Source organism: Tupaia chinensis, unplaced genomic scaffold, assembly GCF_000334495.1.
Source record: "Tupaia chinensis unplaced genomic scaffold, TupChi_1.0 Scaffold000320_1, whole genome shotgun sequence".
Taxonomy (NCBI): domain Eukaryota; kingdom Metazoa; phylum Chordata; class Mammalia; order Scandentia; family Tupaiidae; genus Tupaia; species Tupaia belangeri.
Genome location: NW_006159813.1, coordinates 2,373,304 through 2,392,690, shown reverse-complemented (window position 1 = coordinate 2,392,690; position 19,387 = coordinate 2,373,304). Strand labels below are relative to the sequence as shown.

The following is a 19,387-nucleotide window of genomic DNA, read 5'->3' as shown; positions in this document are numbered from 1 at the left end:
GATTCCTGGAGTTTCAGCTAGTTAAGAGGCTGAGGTGGGAAGATCGTGAGTTCAAGGTTATAGCAAGACCCTGTCTCTGGGGAGTAGGGAAGGATGATCAGAAAGTGGTCTTCTCTAGAGTCCTTAATCACATGTGATTCTTTGTGGAACAGCTGAGATTGCAGCTCTGGGAAGCCTACTGCCAGGTTCGCTATCTCTGCTCACACCTTCGAGGAAATGACAGTGCAGACTCGGCCGTCTCCACGGACTCTTCAATGGACGAGTCTTCGGAAACTTCGTCTGCCAAGGATGTGCCGGCCGGCAGCTTACGCACTGCCCTCAATGAGCTCAAGAGGCTGATACAGAGCATTGTGGATGGCATGGAGCCCACGGTAGGAGGCCAGTCTGGGAAGGTCCTGACTCCCCAGGTCTGGCCCAGGGGGAGGTTGAAACCCTGTACAAATGTGAGGTTGATCCTGGAACCAGAACCTCCTGAAATCCCTGTAGTGATTCCTCTGAGCCTTCGTTTGTTTGAGAGCTCCAAATACTGGTGATCACACAGGGGTCAGGTACCAGGAAATGGAAGGCTCAGAAATCAGCTCCTCTAGGCCCCGTTGTTGACCCCACCCGTGGAATCCTCTCCATATATTGTAGTTATGTACAGACAATAGTGTCCTTGAGTTCAAAGGCTTTCCTTGGAAATTTTGAATATAGAAATTTGTAATCAGATAAAAACTGCTGCATACTCTTCTATATCACTTTGGTCTTAGTGACAGGGTCAACTATGAACAGGCAGCTTAAAAAATCTGAAACTTCCCTCAAAAGAATATGAATGAGCACAGAAAGTTGAGATCTACTCCAGGGCCTTTTAGAATCCAGATGTGAAAGAGAGGGATGGCCCCTGGTCAAGCGGGCCAGACTGGCCTTTCTTCCAGCCTCAGGCTGGTTCCTCCTAGGACTCTCTATTCAGCTCCCAGCCTGAGGCCCCTGTTTCTCCTCAGGCTCCATCCTCCTGCAGATTGCTGTCTCCACTGGTACTGGATGAAGGAGGGTGAAGGGGGTGGTTTCCTTCCGGCTGTGCTGTTGCTCTGTAGTCCCCGTGGTGGGGAGCTGTGGGAGGGCAGTGTGCCGGTCAGCCGCACAGCGTCCTTTCTGTGATGCCTGAAACAAGTGAATGGCTAGTTATTGTTTGTGGACAAAGATTGAGCGAAAGAATCTCTCTCCTTAACCCCTTCTTTCTCGTCCCTTTCTCTCTCCCCTCCTTTGTTTTCTCCCTTCTCATCTCCCCTACTGTCTTCCTCTCCTTCTGTCCCCCAACCAACCGTCTCTCTGTCCCCTCCCTGTCACTCCTCTGCTGTCACCGTCTCTGGCTGCCTGCCTGCCTTTTGCTGCCAGAGCTCCCGGAGAATTGATGATGACTCCTTAGAAGAACAGATAAGGCAGACCAGTGAGGACTCGAGAGCCCTAAGGGAACTCATGGAGGGAGAGAGGGGTAAACTGAGGCAAAGCCTAGAAGAGCTGCAGCAACTCCACAGTCAGGTGAGCACCTCCCTCTTCAGTCCAGTGTGGGGAATGTGCATCTGGCTCCTGGCTTTCTTGGGACCCTGTGGGTTTCTCCTTCCTGCTACTGCTTGGGAAATAGCACTCCTTCATCAGATCCTCAGGAGGCTATGACCTGAAGCAGAGGTGAGCTGGATATTGTGAAGAGAAGAAATCAGTCCTCTAGCCCAAAGTAACATCAGCAGGGATATGAATAGCTGATCTTTGGGGCCAGCAGGTGGCATAGTGGTTAAGCCGTGTACTCCCACAAGGCTGACCGTGGTTCAAGTCCCAGACCTGGTAGCTTGAAAATCAGGCCAGGCACATGTGCATACATGCCCAAAATCCCAGGAGGAGAATGGAGGAGAAGGGATTTTGGCATGGCCATTCCCCCTGAGGGGTTGACTTCTCACTTTCTCTCACTCTATCTCTCTGTATCTCTAATGAGTGCATACACCCTACAGCAAAAAAAAAAAAGAATAGCTCCATTTCTTCCAGTGCCACTGCCTTCTCCAGAGCCCAAAGTCTGTCTCACTGGAGGGTGCCAACTCTCAAGCACCCCAGCTCCCAGGCCACTTAGGGATGTTTTTCCAGCAGATGATTGCTGGGCAGGGAGGTTTTCAAGCCAAGGGATAGTCAATCTTTACAGGCTGCTCTCATCCTATAAGTGCCATCACCTCTCTCAGCTTGCTTTCAGCTTTAGAACTCACTGTCCTCATAGTTCTTTTCCTGTTTGATCATGGTTAGACCTCTTGGAACACTTGAGACTGACATTTATGTATTCTGATCTGAAACATTTGAAAGGACTTAGGAGCAGACCCAGGAACAGATTTCCCAGAAAAGAGCTCCAAAAATCTATAATCTATTCTAGGAAATAATGCCCTTTCCTTCCTTCCTTCCTTTCTTTCTTTCTTTTTTTTTTTTTCTTTTTTTTTCACACTGCAATCTTTTTCCTCCATTTCTCCTTCTTGTCTGGATTTTGGGCACACAAGCACATGCACCTGTCATGTTTTCTTTTCCTTTTTTTTTTTTTGGAGAGGTTTTTTTGCTATAGGGTGCATGTGCTCGCCAGACAGAGACATAGAGACAGAAAGTGAGAAATCACCCCCCAAGGGGGATGGTCACGCCGCAATCCCTTCTCCTCCATTCTCCTCTCGGGATCTTGGGCACGCACGCACACGTGCCTGGCGTGAGTTTTAAGCCACCGGGTCCGGGACGCGAACCGTGGTCGACTACGTGCGAGTCCAGTGACATAGCCATTACGCTAACTGCTGGTTCCCACCTGTCATGTTTTTGCAAGTCACCAGGCCAGAATTTGAATAGCAGTTGGCCATGTGCAATCTGGCTCCCAGCGAGCAGCATTTACCCACTGTGCTCCAGGGCCAGCCCAGGACCTCTTCTGACTGTGGGCACAAGTAGAGGTTCTTTTCTGCTTGGTGCTGACAGCCAGGAACACCAAACAAGTAGCCTTGAAATCCCAGCTTAAATTCCAGCCCTTTCCTTTCCTGCCCAAAGCTATTCATCCCTTCTTGCTGCAACAATTTCTGCAAGATAGAATTTAAGCCTGGCTTTTACTTCAGTCAGTATTTGTTTGTTTTGTTTTAATTTGTCAGAGGGCACACACACGCTCAGGGATGAGGGGAGAGAGAGAAAAAGTGCGGAAGCATCCTACTGGGAAATGGCCATGCCACAGTCTCTCCTCCCTCTCTCCTTCCTCTCAAGATTTTGGGCAGGCTCACACACGCACCCAGCATGTTTTTCAAGGTGCCAGGTCTGGGGTTCAACTGTGCAGTCAGCTCTATGGATCCACCAGGCCATGGGCTGGCCCCAATTGATGTTTCTTTACACTTAAAAATATCTTTACAAAAATCAAAACTGTTGACTTTTTTGGGTCATCCCATTAGTCTTCTTGTTATTCTCTTGAAAGATATTGGGAGACCTACACTTAGTCGTTGCTGAACTCTTCTGTCTACGAGTGCTCAGAAAACAAGGACAGAAAGATGTTGTAGCTTGGTCATTGGCCAAAGCCCGGGGGTTGGGTGAGCAGCCACAGACCTGCCAAAAGCCCCAGGTCCTCAGGTGGCCAAGGAGTAGTCCAGACTTAGAGACAGATATTCCAACCTGGAAAACTAATGTGTAAGAGAAAGCTGGATCTAAAAGTCCTTTGGATTAATAAACAGCTTTATTTATTTTAAAGCCTATTTAAATTTCTGCGGAGCGCTTCTGTTTATCAGCTCTTTGATATTGACTGGGTTTTTGTTTGTCTAATTTTGTTTTGTTTTGGTTTTGCCTCTTGGAATTAGAAAACTAGAAGTTCACCAGAGGACATTGTTTTACTCAGAAACATCAGCAAAGTGTAGATTGCTAGGAGTCTGGTGTAGGACTATTTAGGAAGTCATCTACCCAAGGGAAATTTTCTTAGCTGTTTAGCTGGTAACCGGTTTAGGCCAGTTCTGTGGATTCCTTTGAAATAGTTCACAAAGCAGATGATTGCAGTTGGGCTTCTCCTAGGTCATCTCTTCCCAAGTGCTCAGGGCGGAAACCTTCTCAGCCGGGACCAGCAGATGGTGTAATGGTTACATCACTGGATTCCCATGTAGTCGAATGCAGTTCGAGTCCTAGACCCAGCAGCATGAAACTCAGTGCTGGGCACATGTGCATGCTTGCCCAAGATCCCAGGAGGAAAATGGAAAAGGGATTGTGGCATGGCCATCCCCCCGAGGGAGTGATTTCTTGCTTTCTATCTCTGTCTCTCTGATGAATGCACACACTCTATCACAAAAATCTCTCTCTTTAAAAAAAAAAAAAGCCCTTTCTTGGGACCAGCAGATGATGTAATGGCTATGTTACTGAACTCCCATGTAATCAACCATGATTCAACTTAAACTCACTCCGGGTGCATGTGTGTGTGTGCCCAAGATCCCGAGAGGAGAATGGAGGAAAAGGGATTGTGGCATGGCCATCCCCCCAAGGGGTGATTTCTCGCTTTCTGTCTCTGTCTTTCTAGTGAGCACACACACCCTATAGCAAAAACCTCTCCAAAAAAAAGCCCTCTCACCCACATTGCATCCACCAAGACCGCCCATGGGAGTGACACTGACAGCCCAAGCAGTGGATAGAATGTAGATTGTGTTCCAGCAAGACTGGAAATTGGAGACATAGCAGTGGGTTAACATTGCTCATAAAAGGTTAGTTCAGCATCCACTGACACCCACTGTGTGCTGACACTGTGCCTGACCCCATGCTGGACAGTGCATGGTGCACGGTGTTATGAGAGCAGTCAGAGCCATCTCTGGCCCCTTTCCAGGGCAGGGCCCAGACAAAGTAGGCGGGACCAAGATTCCAGTACACAACTCCTAGACCACAAGCCACCTACCCTGCTTCCCTGCCTGAGAGTGCTCTTGTCTCTCCTGGGAAGCACCGGTGGGGTGTAGAAGGTGAGTGGCCAGTAGCACCCTACCCCAGAACTTAAGTGTTCACATTTAATTTGACTGATAATGATCTCTTTGAGGCAAAATTCCTACCCAGACCTGAAGACTTTCTCAGTGCCTGTATTATGCTAAGAGAAAACAAGTCTCAAGCACTTAGTGCCCCCTGCCCACCCCCTGTGTGTCCATGGCCAGGAACTGCCCCCGCCCTCCATTGCCCACAGCTCAGCTTGAACTGCCCCTTCCTTCTGGTGAGTGTGGAACAGCTGCCAGGAGGGTCTTTGGGTGATGAATCTTAGAATGTGAAATCTAGGGGCCAGCAGGTGGCACAGTGGTTAAGGTGCTGGATTCCCACATGACCAACCACAGTTTGAGTCCCAGACTTGGCTTGCTTCCCCCCCCCTGTGTCTCTCTCTCTCTGGTGAATGTACATGCCCTATAGCAAATTTTAAAGTAATAATAATAAAATTAAATAAATAATATATTTTTTAAAAAAACAATGTGAAAACTATCCATGAGGTTGGTAAGAAACACAGCCCATTCTGCCGTTTGGGTCCTTCATGCTTGAATAGAGTGCACACACCAGTCCCTCCAGGGCCAAGGGAACAGGAGAGCGTGTACTGGAGCAGTAGGGCTTCACTCACCTACTCTCGGAGACGCCTCCTCTGTAAAGTCTCAGTGTGTTCCCTCTCCTCCCTCCCCCAGCCTGCCCGCCTCACATGACTGGGATTGATCTTCACAAGCAGGACTTGAAAATAGATGGAATGCCTCTTTTATTTCCAAGGGATGAGAAACTTCCAGCCCCCGTGGCCACGTCTGGCTACATTCTGGCCATTCACTTTCCTCCCCTCCTGCTGTCCTCTGGCCCCTTTGCTTAGCAGAAGTGAACATGGATATAAAGGGGTTTCCCACATCCAGGTCTTCCCTGTGGGTCTTTCTCTCAGCTCCCACTTGCTCAGCCCTGCTCATCCTTCAAGTTTTGATCAGGTTTTGCTTCTTGTGTGAAACCATCTTGACTCCCTTCCCCCGGGTGCCCCGGCTCTGTCTGGTCATGGTTATGCCACTCACATGTCATCTTCCCAGTCAAAGCATAGACCGCAAGGACGAGCTTGAGGTCTGGTGGAGCTCCGTCTTCCCCGGAAGCATCTAGCACAGGGTATTGCCTAGTGTAGGCGCACAGCTAACTGCTGGGCAAGCGAGCGTGCGATTTCAGGGTGTCGTCTTTGACGAGTTTAACCACAAGGACACCCACTTTATTGAGAACGGTGGACTTAGATGAGTGTAACCTGAGTCCATGTGTGAAGGAGCCAGGGTCAGTCCTCATGGCAGCTGTCAGCAGGAGGGCCACCCTGAGAGAGGGACAAGGGGAGAGTAGAACTCAGCCGTGAGCCACGCACTGCCCTGGGTCCATGATATTACTCACCTCATGGGGTCCTCACAGAAAGTTGGCAGTGGGGAATAATTGTTATTACTGCTTTTTATGAAAAGTATGGGTGACTCAAGGTAAGTCCTTGTCAGTGGCAGTAGGCCCTAGCTTGACCAGGTTTTCCACGCAAAAGTTCTGGAGTTTTTCTGGAGCATATTTGATCCAGCATATACTCTTTTTTTTTTGGAGAGGTTTTTGCTATAGGGCGTGTGCACTCACCAGAAAGACAGAGACAGGGAGACAGAAAGTGAGAAATCACCCCCCAGAGGGGATGGCCACACCGCAATCCCTTCTCCTCCATTCTTCTCTCAGGATCTTGGGCATGCATGCACACACGCCCAGCGTGTCCAGGACTCGAACCACAGTCAACTACGTGGGAGTCCAGCGACATAGCCATTATGCCAACTGCTGGTCCCCCAGCATGTACTCTTACCTGTCCTTTACTGGGCTCAGAACATCTGGCTGGCCTGATGCCCTATTAGGGCTCATTTGGTTCAAGGCGTTGACTGTCTCTGCCAAGGTGCTTTCTGGGTCTTGTGTTCTGACCTCCTAAGATGCAGAACCTGCTGATAAGTAGGGTGTGCCTCAGCTTCCTCAGGACAGATGCATATGCAGGCCATGGCCTCTGCAGTGCTGCAGCCTATTCTTTCCTAAGGCTCCTGACACTCCCTACCCAGCTGTCCCCACCTGGAGGGCCACTGCTTTGGGCTGTTCTCCATGCACAACACCAGGCCCTGACATTCCCTCTCAAACTCCCAAGAGGACAAAATCATTGGCCAGAGTGGTAACAAATTATCCTGCCCCTCCTCCTTGCTGGTGTCCTCTGAATTCCTCCAGAGCGACTGCTACCCCAGGGGCTGGCCTAAGGAGCTTGGTCAGCCTTCAACCTGGGGCCTTTGCTCATTCCCATTGTATCTGAAGATTATCAGACCTGACACTTGGAAAGCCAAGGAGTATACTAAAAGATGACAGAGACAGACCTGCCCGGATGAATCCTCCCTTGGGAAAATATCAAACTGTGTAATATTTAACAAGAGGCAGGGCCAGGCATCCTGACTCATGTCTGATCTTATCTAATGAAAAGAAGGGGTTCCCACCCTTCCATTATTCAACAAGTATTTACTGAGAGCTCAACAGGCAGGATTTCTACTTGCAAACAACAGAAATTTGCTTTGCCTTACTAAAGCAGAAAGACAGTATAATATGCTGGAATTAAATCCGATAGCTTACAGAATCTACAGGAAAGCAGGAGAATTCCCCTTCAAAACGGGAAGAAGCCCCAGGAAGGGGACCACAGGAACAGTCGGCTGCCTGTAAATAAATTCTTCTTGCCTGTGCGTGTGCTGTCCTCCTTCAAGAGTTACAGTTCCAGGGAGGATGGTGTGACCAAGTCTAGGTCGTGTGACCAAGTCCAGGTCACATGCCCATGCATAGGCTGCCGAGGACAGGAAATGTCCATCGCTCTTTGGCTTCCTTATTGCAAGGTCATGCCCTGCCTCCCATCACAGCTCATACAACCAAGAATGCCCCCAACATAGGAAGACGTTTGGGGTGATGACTAGCCAAAAACTGACAATTGTCCCATACACAAGTGCCCTGGGATTAAGCACCATGTGCAGGTAGGTTTGGGATGCTGTCACAGGCTTCCTGCCATCACAGAAATCGTGGTGGAGTGGAATAAGCCATGCTCACCGCGGAGGGGCACCCCACTACCAGGAAACGACTCCCACATTGGGTGTGATGACCTGGGTGGGCTGTGGTGCCATTCACTGAGCATGGACCCCAGTAAAGGTAACAGGTTTGAAGTGCAAGATACACCATTTAGGTTCCTAAATTCCCTATGGCTTTGGCCTGGGGAGCAGTAGGAGGAATGGAAGAGAACTAGGCTGTGGTGAGTGCTATCAAAAGTGCGAGCCAGGTCCTAGGTTTGGGGACCATCCAGAGCCTGCCAATAGCGTTCCATGTAGAGAGGAAGATGACTAGAAAGAAAACAAGTTCTTATCACCAGAAAGTGTTGCAGAGCTCCGATGCATCTGTGGGCTTCATTAGTTACCTGGGGATGCCTGAGTTGAAGAAGATGGTGCTGAGTACAAAGGGGATCTGGCCTCCCTGCCACCGTCCGGGGCTGAATTTCCCCGAGCCCCCTTGCACAGAGCTGGAGCCTAGCATGTGACATCCTTTCTTCAGGGGAGATGTGTCCTCCCTTGGAGCAGGGCGGCCATGAGAGGCCACCAGCCTGCACCTTACACGTGCAGCCCGTGCCTGCCAGGTTTCTGTGTTCCTTCCTCCCCCTTAGAGGGAAGTCACCAGGCCGGCAGCAGTGACTTCATCACATTCGTTTCTCTTTGGTCTCCTGTTAGGTGACACTGCTGAGTGTGGAGATGACTGCATTGAAAGAGGAGAGAGACCGACTCAGAGTGACATCTGAGGACAGGGAGCCAAAGGAGCAACTTCAGAAGGCCATCCGGGACCGAGATGAGGCCATTGCAAAGTGAGTGAGCACAGCTTATTTTACTTTAAAAATAGAATTGAGGCTTATCCATCATGGCGCAGCGATAGTGCAGCTCCCTGCAGTGCTTAAGACCCTGTGTGTCGGGGACCAGCAGTTAGCGTAATGGCTATGTCGCTGGACTCCCACGTAGTCGACAGCGGTTCGAGTCCCGGACCTGGTGGCTTAAACTCATGCTGGGCGCGTGTGCGTGCGTGCCCAAGATCCCGAGAGGAGAATGGAGGAGAAAGGATTGCGGTGTGGCCATCCCCCCTCCGGGGGGTGATTTCTCATTTTCTATCTCTATCTATCTCTGTCTGTCTGGTGAGCACACGCGCCCTGTAGCAAAAACCTCTCAAAAAAAAAAAAAAAAAAAAAAGACCCTGTGTGTCTCTGTGGTTTGGGGGTTTTGATTTGCTTGCTGTAAGGCATGTGTGCTTGCCAGAGAGAGAGAGAGGGGGAAAATGAGAAATCATCCCCCAGAGGAGATGGCCGTGCCACAATCCCTTCTCTTCCATTGTTCTCTCTGATTTGGGGCATCCATGCACATGTGCCTGGTGTTTTCAAACCACCAGGTCCAGGATTCGAACACCGCTATCAGCCTTGTAGGATCCAGCCACTTTCACCACCATGCTATCTATCTGCTAGCCCATGTGGGTTTTTTTTTTTTTAACTTTTATTTTATTACGGACTTTATCAAGGGTAAACAAAAGTAGAAAATATAAGACGAGCCCATAACTACCCATCTCTCAGTCTCTACAGTAATCTACATGTGGCTACTGTTAGGACATCTCTATCCCCACCCACTGGGTTATGTTAAAACAAATCAGAAGACATTGTTACCTCTCATTCATAAATACTTCAGTATAAATCTCCACCAGAAGCAGATTTTCTTTTTTAAAATGCACTACCACAATACAGTGATCACACTTGAAAAATAATTTTCTATCCCATTTAGTATCCACTCAGGGTTCAAATTTCCCTAGTTGTCTCATAATCAGACGCCAAAGTCTATATTCCACTTCATTGCTATGTCCCAAAACTCCTTCCTGTCCTCCTTTTTTTCTTTTTCATGTTGCATTTATTTGTTGTAAAACTGGATCATCTGTCTCATGGTTTTTCTGTGTTCTGAGCTTGATTGCATATCATACCATCCTTTAACATTTTCCTCTGGCTCCAGTATTTTCACATACAGCGTTTTTACTTTTAATAGAAAAATGTATAAAGGCATCCTCTTACATACAGAAATATAATAGAAATACATGTTTGTGTATTCTCCATCCCCCTATAAATTATTTCTTTATCATGCACTCAACCAACCCTTCCCTATTCATTGTGCGAAGAGATACAAATTAAATGTATCGACTTTGGGCCACTTACAACACATTAAGAGCAACTAGCAACCTTGGTACATCACCTTACTGTTTACAAAACGCTTTCATCCCTGAATCCTCCCAGCCACATTAGGAAGTAAATTTTTAATTCCAGTTACACAGATGAAGAAGCCAAAAGAGACTGTCCCAGGGCACGGCCATTGTGGCTCCCTCGCCTCCACCTCAGGTCTGAGTCCAGTTGTGCTGTCGTTGCTTCCTCTCTGCTGCACTGCATTTGTTGAGAAATGAAATGGAGTGTAAATAAGATCCTACGTGCCTTTTTTTAAAGATAATAGGACAGGGACCAGCAGTTAGTGTAATGGCTATGTCGCTGGACTCCCATGTAGTCGACTGTGGTTCGCGTCCCGGACCTGGTGGCTTAAAACTCACGCCGGGCGTGTGTGTGTGTGTGCCCAAGATCCCGAGAGGAGAATGGAGGAGGAGGGATTGCAGCGTGGCCATCCCCCCTGGGGGGGGTGAATTCTCACTTTCTATCTCTCTGTCTCTGTCTGTCTGGCAAGCGCACGTGCCCTATAGCGAAAAAAACCTCTCCAAAAACAGAAAAAAAGATAATAGGACACATTTTTATTTCTTACTTTAAAATTCTGTACCCTCTAGCCTTCCCTGTTCTCACTTCCACACACATGCTTCCCACCTCCCTCCTGTTCTCTTTAATCATTTGGGTTTTTTTTCCATTTCCCAGTTTTACCTTTGGGTCCCCTTCTCTGTCTTGTCAGAACCTCGTATCAGGCCATCTGTCAATTCCTAATTCATTGTAGACATTATGGTCAGTGAAGCACACATGGTTGTGTATCTTTGCCACTTGGAGTTCTGGTACATTCGGTCCATGGATACTTGAACAGCAGTGGGAGACAAGGGTGGGGACTGTGGGGAGCATACCTTTATGAATAACAAAGGGTAGAATTGTGTGACAGGGAATAAAATGGTAAAATTAAGATGCTCATTGTGGAAGCCTATTGAGAATAAAAAGTAGAATGAAGTTAAAGGTTCTGGTTGGTTACTTTTTCTCTGATAAGCAGAAAAGGCAGAGCATTAAGATCTGATTCTATCGTGTCATCCCCAGGGAACGTGGGAGATACAGCCAAAGTGTCAGGGTGCACAAGGGAAAAAAACAAGCTGTCCACTGCCCCCCTTAAAAAAGGTGGGACCTAGCTCCGCCACCTGGGTCTCGAGAGAGGCAGCCACCAAATGCATGTGAAGCCTTGTCATGCATCCCCTCTCTGGGGTCACAGGAGGCCCAGTTAATATCCTGGAGTGTGACTGATCAGATTTGCAAATTCTCCTCCCTGGAAGGATGTTTCCAGTAGGGGAAACTGTAGAGTGAAAGCTCTGTCCTTCCTTGGACCCTGAAGAAGGGGGATAGCTAGGTAGAGAGGTTGGATCATTCCAGGAGGATCATACTTTTTTAGTCTCTGAAAAGAAATTTTCAGTACTCAGGAATCGAGACAGCAGACCTAAGGAACCATTAAAGGAGAAGGCTCTTCAATGTTTTCCTATATTGTGCATCATCTCTGTGTCAGCCCTGGCTGTACTAGGAATTCCGCCTGACTCGCTGAGGCTGGGGCTGCTTCTTTACCCCTTGCCGCAGCCAGGCATTTGGAATTCCAATGACAACCCTAAGAAAAATTAACAGCCCTGCTTCCCTGGGCTGAAGAAACTTTAAGGTCTACCTTATCTCATGCAATAGAGGAGTTTCAGGAAAAGTTAGGTAACAAACTTACCCCTTGGTAGGCAAAAGGCGCTCACTGAAAACAAAAATCTGGGGTTAGCCATCTGCCTCAGAAAAAAAACAAAAAAGGGTCATATTAGCAGTTTCACTTAAAGAATTCTTCCTTGGAAATATTCCCAGTTTTTAAAATGCGATTAATATATGATCAACAACCTCCGTGGCCGCGCTTTCCCATCTGGGGTTTCTCATGACTAAGATTCCTTTGTGACCAGACATTTTGAGGGCGCAGTCCAAGGTCAGCATAGGAGATAGGAAGGGAACCAACCTCATTGGCCGTACCCCTGTCCCTGAACCTGGGCCCGGAACCCCTCGCCCTGGCGGCATTAGTCAGCACATTCCCAAGGCTCCTGGCTGCTTGTGGCGCCACCTGCCGGGGAGCACCGGTAGCTCGTAAGGCTGCAGCCCTACGGTGCACTAGGGGCTTGTTCTGACTTCTCAGAGCCACAGGGCAAAGAGGCGTCCATGGCAACCGATTCCTGGCGAGTTTTCCTGTTTCCTGCCAGCCAATGGCAGCGGGCCTGACAGAGCAGCTTATAGAATCTGAGCCCCTGCCACCTATTGGTCAGCTCGAGTCCCATCTCTGCAGCCGCAGTGGGCGGGGCCGGCGCGAGGGCGTTGCTCTCTGGAGCGGCTTCTCCAGGGAAGGTCGGCGAAGCCGCTTGAGAGCTTTGTGGTGGAGGAGCACGGGGGAGCTGAGTAATTGCTCCGTGGCCAGGAGATCCAAGAGGAAGTTATGTTCTCGCCAGCGGCCTTAGCACTTTACACCTACTCCTCCTACCGGTGCTCGTGGCTTAGTGCAGGCAGATCATTTATAAGTTCTTGGCTGTCCTTTTAGGTCGCTGGTCCAGAGGGAATAGGACCCTTTTGTTAGCTATGCTAGCGCTCACAGGAGCAAGTGAAGGCAGGGCTCAGTAATGCAGGTTTGGCACCTAGGCAGCCAGTATTGCCTTTGCAGACGCTGCCCAGGTAGTCGCTCCCGTTTTAAAATTCTTTTGCCTCTGCCAGCCCCTCCCCCCATCTTCTTTTGTATTGCATAGTTGTGGTTTAAGAATGTTGAGAAAGGTGAGAACCAGCAGTTAGCGTAATGGCTATGTCGCTGGACTCCCACGTAGTCGACCGCGGTTCGTGTCCCGGACCCGGTGGCTTAAAACTCACGCCGGGCACGTGTGCGTGCGTGCCCAAGATCCCGAGAGGAGAATGGAGGAGAAGGGATTGGGGGGTGATTTCTCGCTTTCTGTCTCTATGTCTCTCTCTGTCTGTCTGGCGAGCGCATGCGCCCTACAGTGAAAATCTCTCAAAAAAAAAAAAAAAAGAATGTTGAGAAAGGTGAACAAAGTAGCATGTGAGACATACACAAAATGTGAAAATACAAAGCACACAGTTATGGGTGGGGTGGGTAACCCTTGGCCTGGTGGTCAAGGCAGCTGGATCCCACAGGGCTGACTGCAAGGTTTGAGTCCTACATCTGGTGGCTTGAGAAACATGCTGGGGGTGTGTGTGTGCATGTCCAGAATCCCAAAAGGAAGTAAAGATGGAGAAGCGATTGCAAGGTAACCATCCCCCATGGGACGTGCTTACTCTCGCTCTGGCAAGTCAAGTGCACATGCCCTCTGGTGAAATTACCAAAAGAAAAAGTGCGTGAGGGGAGTTGCTCATCAATGAGCATCGCCCAGAGATAATCAACTAGATTGTTGTGTATGTCCTTCATTACAACAGGCCATTTTTACTTTACAAAATTAGTCGTCATACTAAACTTTGTTCCCCAATGCTTTTCTCTGCTCAGGTACACGAACTACTGTCCATAAATATTCCGCATCGTCATTTGTACTGGTGACCGTAACTGTCATGTAATTGTTACCAGTTCCCTAATTGTTGGATTAGCTAAACTGTGGTGGTCGCCATTGGCTCCCTTTGCTCGTGAGTGTATCTTCGAGAGAAGTCCCTTAAAGGGGGAGTAAGGAGTCCCTCTCTACACCAACAGGATAAGGCTCCCAACCTTCCAGTGAGAGCCGGCCTTTTCTCCAGAGACAAGTAGCTCCTTCGGGCTGTGTGAGCCCTTTGGTCTCCTCTGGGTTCCAGGACTCGTTTAAGCATCATCCTTTTTCAGTCACTTCTTCGTCTGTGAAATGGGGATAACAGGTCATGCCTTCAGATCAGTCATGAAAACAGAATACAGACATAGACAGTATAGTGTCAGTCCACAATGGACCAGATATACAGCAGGGGTCCCGTCAGGTAGGCATGTAGTAGGCTACACCGTCCAGGTTTGTGTCAGTACTCTGTGATGTTCGCACAGCGAGGAAATTGCCTGAGGACCCACACTCAGAACACGTCCCCACGGTAAGTGGCGCACACTGCATACGTGAAAGCACGTCATACACCCGCCCCTCCCAGCAGTGATACAGCTGCTGGTGCTGTGTCCGTGAGCCCCTGTCCTCATCCTGTGGGCTCCGTACCCCATGGAAAGACCTGGATGCCTCTGGCACCAGGCGCTCACGTGCACCCTGCCTTGTCTGATTCCAGGAAGAACGCTGTGGAGCTGGAACTTGCCAAGTGCAGGATGGACATGATGTCTCTGAACAGCCAGTTGCTGGACGCCATTCAGCAGAAGCTGAACCTCTCGCAGCAGCTTGAGGCTTGGCAGGTAAACGAGAGCCTCGAGACCTGGGGTTAGAGAAGAGGCCAGGAGGAGTCTCTGAACTCAGGCTGACTGTGAGAGGGAGAATTTGCTATTGGGGGTCCCGGGTGACCAGGTGAGCAGAACCCGTCTTCACCTGGCACAATCTAGAGCTCCTACCCCACCTCTGGGAAGAAAGCTTAAGGACGCCCCCGAGAGCAGAAAACCCTAGGCTGTCTGGCCATGGTGACCTCCAGATGTGGAATGGGACCCTCCCCCAGCCCGTCCTCTGGGCTTTTGACCATGGAGGGCCCAGGAAGCCCTGTGTGGCCGAATGAGAACCCGCAGCTGGCTGCGGCTCAGCCGCCCTCGAGCAGCTGGCAACGCTGCCCTTCCCCTTCTCAAAGGCCAGCTTCCTTTCTCCAAAGAGCACTGTGTTGCCCAGGCCCCGGGGACAGTGAGTCAGTGTGTCCGTCTCTAGGACCATCATTTTCAGGGTCCAGCAAGGCTCCCCACGGGGCTGGGGCTGGGGCGGTGACTGGCTTTTTGTTGATGAGGTTGAGGCGGCTCAGTTTCAGGATGCAGGGGTAAACCGTTGATGTCCCTCTCCAACAAAGCCTAACCAGGTGAGCCCCACTGTGAGGCCAGGTTAGTGGTAACCGTTCCTCCAAGGGCCCCACCAGGCTGGCAGCTGAAGCACCAGCCCATCACAGAGTGCTGGTCACTGGCACCTCAGCCCCTGCCTGGCGGCCAGCTGGCCATGCCCTGGCTGACCACCCCGTTCTCTCTCTTCTCTCCCGGCTACAGTTTGCTTCCTCAGGGCTTTTTACTATCTGGCTCCTTTGGTTTCTGATCTAGTGGCCTTTCTCAGTTCCCGTATCAACAGCTTTAGTTGTACACCCCTCCTGCCTTTGAGGTGAGACCGAGCACTGCATCCCACCACCCTCCCCTGCTGCCATCGCCTTCGTGCCCCTGCCGCCTCCCTCGTGGCCCACCGTGTTCTATGTGCCGGAGCCCGGCATCATCTCTGTGCAGTGTGACGTGCCCTCGAGTCCCGGCCTCCCCCTCGCATCGCTGTCCTGTCCAGTGAGCTTCTCGGCAGCACGCGGCCCAGCACAGACAGGCTGACCCGTCTCTGACAGGCCGGCCCTGGTTTCTTGGTGCCACCTTCTCATACATGGGTTGCTTTGCCCCCCAGAAGTTAAGAGCAGGCCTGGACTTGTGGGCAGCATGTGTGTCTGTGAAGTTCTAAAACGATGCATTTCGTGAGATTACCTTGATGAATTTGATTGTTTAAAGTAGACATGCAGTTTGCAATTTGCTAGAAAAACCCAATGGTAACTTTGCAAGGATTTTTTTCCCCAAAAGACCCTTAAGCATCCCTACGTCATATTTAATGGCAGACCTTACTGAGCACATGCTAAGTGCTGGCACTGTGATGAGGACCTTGGACGTAGGGACCACGTATCAGCATATACCTGGTATGGTGTCCAATCTGAGGAGCGAGTGGAAACGGGAAAGCAGGGGAGGCGGAGAAGACAGGGAGGGAAGGTGCCAGGAAGGGGATCTGAATGACAGGAGAGCAGGATGTGAGCAGGGAGGGGGAGAGGGTCACATTCCCTGCACCTGGTCATGGGTTAGGCACCCACCAGTGCAGGCTTGGGTGAGACAGAGGTGGTGGACACGCTGGTCACACAGAAGGGCCCAGCAGCCCAGCCTCTCACCTCATCTCACGAGTGGCTGCTCAAGGCAGAGGTCACGTGCCCCAACCACAGGAGGCCGCTCTGAATGCAGGCCTAAACCATCCTGTCTCAGACACGAGCAGTAACCCCAGGGGTTAGCTCAAGTCCTGGGGTCTTTTTAAACAGGACACCCTAGAGCCCCCAGTTGAAGGATGAAGGAGCCTGGCGAGTGCTTGCTGTGTTTACTGCTGACACGGATGACACAGGGCTGCTCACTTTCCAAACCCAGTCATTCTCAGACTTTGTGAGTGACAGAGCCCCTTTGTCAGATGGAATCTTAGTCAGAAATCTAGTAGCGAAAGGCAAACTAAAAAGGAAAGCACGCTGTCCAGAAGCTCATCTGTAAAGTAGAAAGACATGCATTTCTGGGAACCAACCAGTGGTATAATGGTTATGTCACCGGACTCCCATGTAGTTGACCACAGTTCGAGTCCCGGGCCCCAGCAGGTTAAAACACACCAGGCGTGTGTGTGTGTGTGTGTGTGTGTGTGTGTGTGCGCGTGCCCAAAATCCTGAGAGGAGAATAGAGGAGAAGGGATTGTGGCATAACCACCCTCCTTGAGAGTGATTTCTCACTTTTTGTCTGTCTCTCTGGTGAGTGTATGCACCCTATAGCAAAAAAAAAAAGTTCTGTAAGATGGAGGATGAAGGGGCATTTTCTAGGCAACTTGGACAGATTGGGAGGAGAGGTCCTTCCAGTAAGGAAGCTAAGGTCTGAGGTGGATAAGAACCCCTGACCATAGCAATGCCTATGGCCTCACTCCAATGGAAGCCTCGCTGCTGGGAATGAGGACAGCACTCAGGGAAGCTATTCCTTGCCACATGAGGCTATCGGTGGGTCACAGGCACCAGCAGTTCAGGCTGGAAGTAATCTGGAGGGAAGAAAGGGCAGAAGAACCCCCAAGGCCAAGTGCTCGGGCTGCAGAACTGAGATCACCCTAGAGCCTGCAGGAGTTAGAGGAGCAAGGCAGGGCAGAGGGCTGGTGGGAGGCCGGCACTTCACCTGGGCCTATAGGGACTGACCATGAGTGGTCAGGCGGGAGGGACACTGGCAGGGAGAAGCCAGCCCAAGCCCTGTGGTGTCTCCACGTGGCTCCTGTGTGTGTGCAGGCATCATGCCCACGCTCAGTGCTTTCTTGGTTGGGACAGCCCCGGCTGCAGCTGCTCACTCATCTCATCCCTCATCATCTCACATCCTTTCAACATTTGCCACCTCCCAGCCCAACCCAGGGGCCAGGCCAGAGTCCCTGCTCAGCCCCGTGTGCTTTCCCCTCCTGCAGGATGACATGCACAGGGTCATTGACCGGCAGCTGATGGACACACACCTGAAGGAACGGAGCCGGCCTGCTGCTGCCTTCTCCAGGGGCCATGGCGCAGGGCGTGGGGACGAGCCCAGCACCACCGAAGGCAGACGGCTCTTCTCATTCTTCAGGAAAATTTAAGTTGGGAGGAGTCGGGCCACTGAGGATGAGTGGACTGGAGGTGGCTGAAAAGGTGGTGTGGGCAAGGGTCTTCCCTGCAGCCTGGAGCCCAGCAGCTAATCCTTTGCCCATAGTGCCCCATGGGGACCGAGACCAGGAGGTGGGGCCTGCCTTGGCCTCTGAAAGCTGCCCTCACCCCACCACCTGCTGAGTCCACACCTGGGTCTCTCCAGGATGCCATGTGGAGCAGGGCTCAGGCTGTCTCCCAGAGAGGCTCTTGGTTGGGATCTGCTGCTCAGATCCAGTGGATCACAGCCCGCCCTGCAGGCTCTGCTGCCTCCACTTCAGAACATGGGATGCAGAAGAAACGAAGGCCTTTCTCTGCATGTCGCAGGAGGCCTGAGCCTTGGAGCCCTAGTCCTGCAGGGCAGCAGGTCCAGGCCTGAGCCTCCACTCCTGCCCCAGCCCCTCGCCCACGTGCATGCATGCACCTCTGCCCGAGCACCTCTGCAGGAGGAAGCCCAGCCTGGGCCATAAAGCCTAAGAGCTGGGCCGCTGAGCCTCAGGGAGGAAGAAAGGCCCCTGCCCTCCCCCTGCAGCCTCCTGCAGTGCAGCCCTCTCCCCTTGGCAGGGGCCAGGCCTGGGAGGGGCCTTTTCTTCCGGCAGCCCCTGACCCCCCACATACACAACTTGGCCCAGCCAAGGAAGCCCAGGCCACAGTAGCCCAAGGAGTCTGGTCAGCCATGTGCACCTCAAGGGCACCCTTGGCACCACAGGGCAGGTGGGGTAGGGGTGGGGAGGCTGTGGGAGCCTGGATGCTGCCCCCCAGCTGCAGAAGGCCGGGCCTGCGCCTGCTGCTGCTCCTTCCTCAGCACCACTCACCTCTGCTGAGGCCCCTGCCGGCCAGCCCACAGCTGCTTCCAGCTGATCCCGTCGCCCGTCGCCCTTCCTCCCTCGGGAAAAGCACAGCAGGGATGAGCGGAAAGAATGTACCTATAGATATGTACATACCACAGTGCTGTAATTTTGTATGTAGCAATCATGTAAATACATGTATGGATTTTATAATATACATATATATAAATCTATAAAGGCATATTTTTAGAAAAACAGCGCACCACTGCTTCTTTTGAAAATAGTCTGAATAAGAATAAAATGAATTTCTACACAGCTCCCCGCCTCAGTCACTGGGATGGGGGGTGGTTTGGGCCACAGGCGCCCTGTGTCAGAACCACCACTGGCTGCTGATGCTAAGGTGGCGATCGTGGGTCCCTTGTGCCTGGGAGGTTGCCCCGTAGGCTGGTGCCCAATGGATTTGGCCAGAAGGGGGCACCTCTCCTAGGGGGTGGTGGCAACCTGCCCCACATCCACCCCTAGTGCGGGCTCCCAGCCAGCGGTGCAGTGCGCTGACTATGCGCAAGCCTGCCAGCGCCGCTTCCCAGGCCGAGGGCGGGCCCTGGAGCTTGGCAGAAACCTCCAGCCAAAGAGCACTCCAGACAAAGGCTTCCACTGCATCCTTCCGGGCATGTGGAGAATAAACACCGAGCTTCCCCTGGCATCTTACACGTGTGCTCCCGCCAGCCTGTCAGAACAGGACTCAACCCTGGGCCAACTGTGGAGAAAA

The 19,387-nt window shown here is 51.2% G+C and overlaps 1 protein-coding gene and 1 long non-coding RNA gene across 4 annotated transcripts in view; one reads left to right on the top strand and one right to left on the bottom strand.

Moving 5' to 3' along the window:
* The window catches only part of BICDL1 (BICD family like cargo adaptor 1), a 39,941-nt gene extending 21,008 nt beyond the window's left edge, over positions 1–18,933 (top strand). Inside the window, exons 6-10 of the mRNA XM_014588975.2 lie at positions 153–371; positions 1,375–1,518; positions 8,733–8,863; positions 14,507–14,627; positions 17,623–18,933. Of these exons, the coding sequence (XP_014444461.1) occupies positions 153–371; positions 1,375–1,518; positions 8,733–8,863; positions 14,507–14,627; positions 17,623–17,784 (777 nt within the window). The 3' untranslated portion in view covers positions 17,785–18,933. The remainder of the gene's footprint in view (positions 1–152; positions 372–1,374; positions 1,519–8,732; positions 8,864–14,506; positions 14,628–17,622) is intronic.
* Positions 9,574–13,072, bottom strand: LOC102471134 (uncharacterized). Of its 3 annotated transcripts, none has more exons than XR_335023.3 (4): positions 12,137–13,072; positions 11,976–12,027; positions 10,943–11,133; positions 9,574–10,462 (listed from the first exon to the last, which is right to left on the bottom strand). It is a non-coding gene; the product is annotated as an uncharacterized LOC102471134 (long non-coding RNA). The 3 variants fall into 3 exon arrangements; XR_001370589.2 differs by having other exon boundaries at positions 12,249–13,072; XR_335022.3 differs by having other exon boundaries at positions 11,976–13,070.
* Positions 18,934–19,387: the final 454 nt, after the last annotated feature.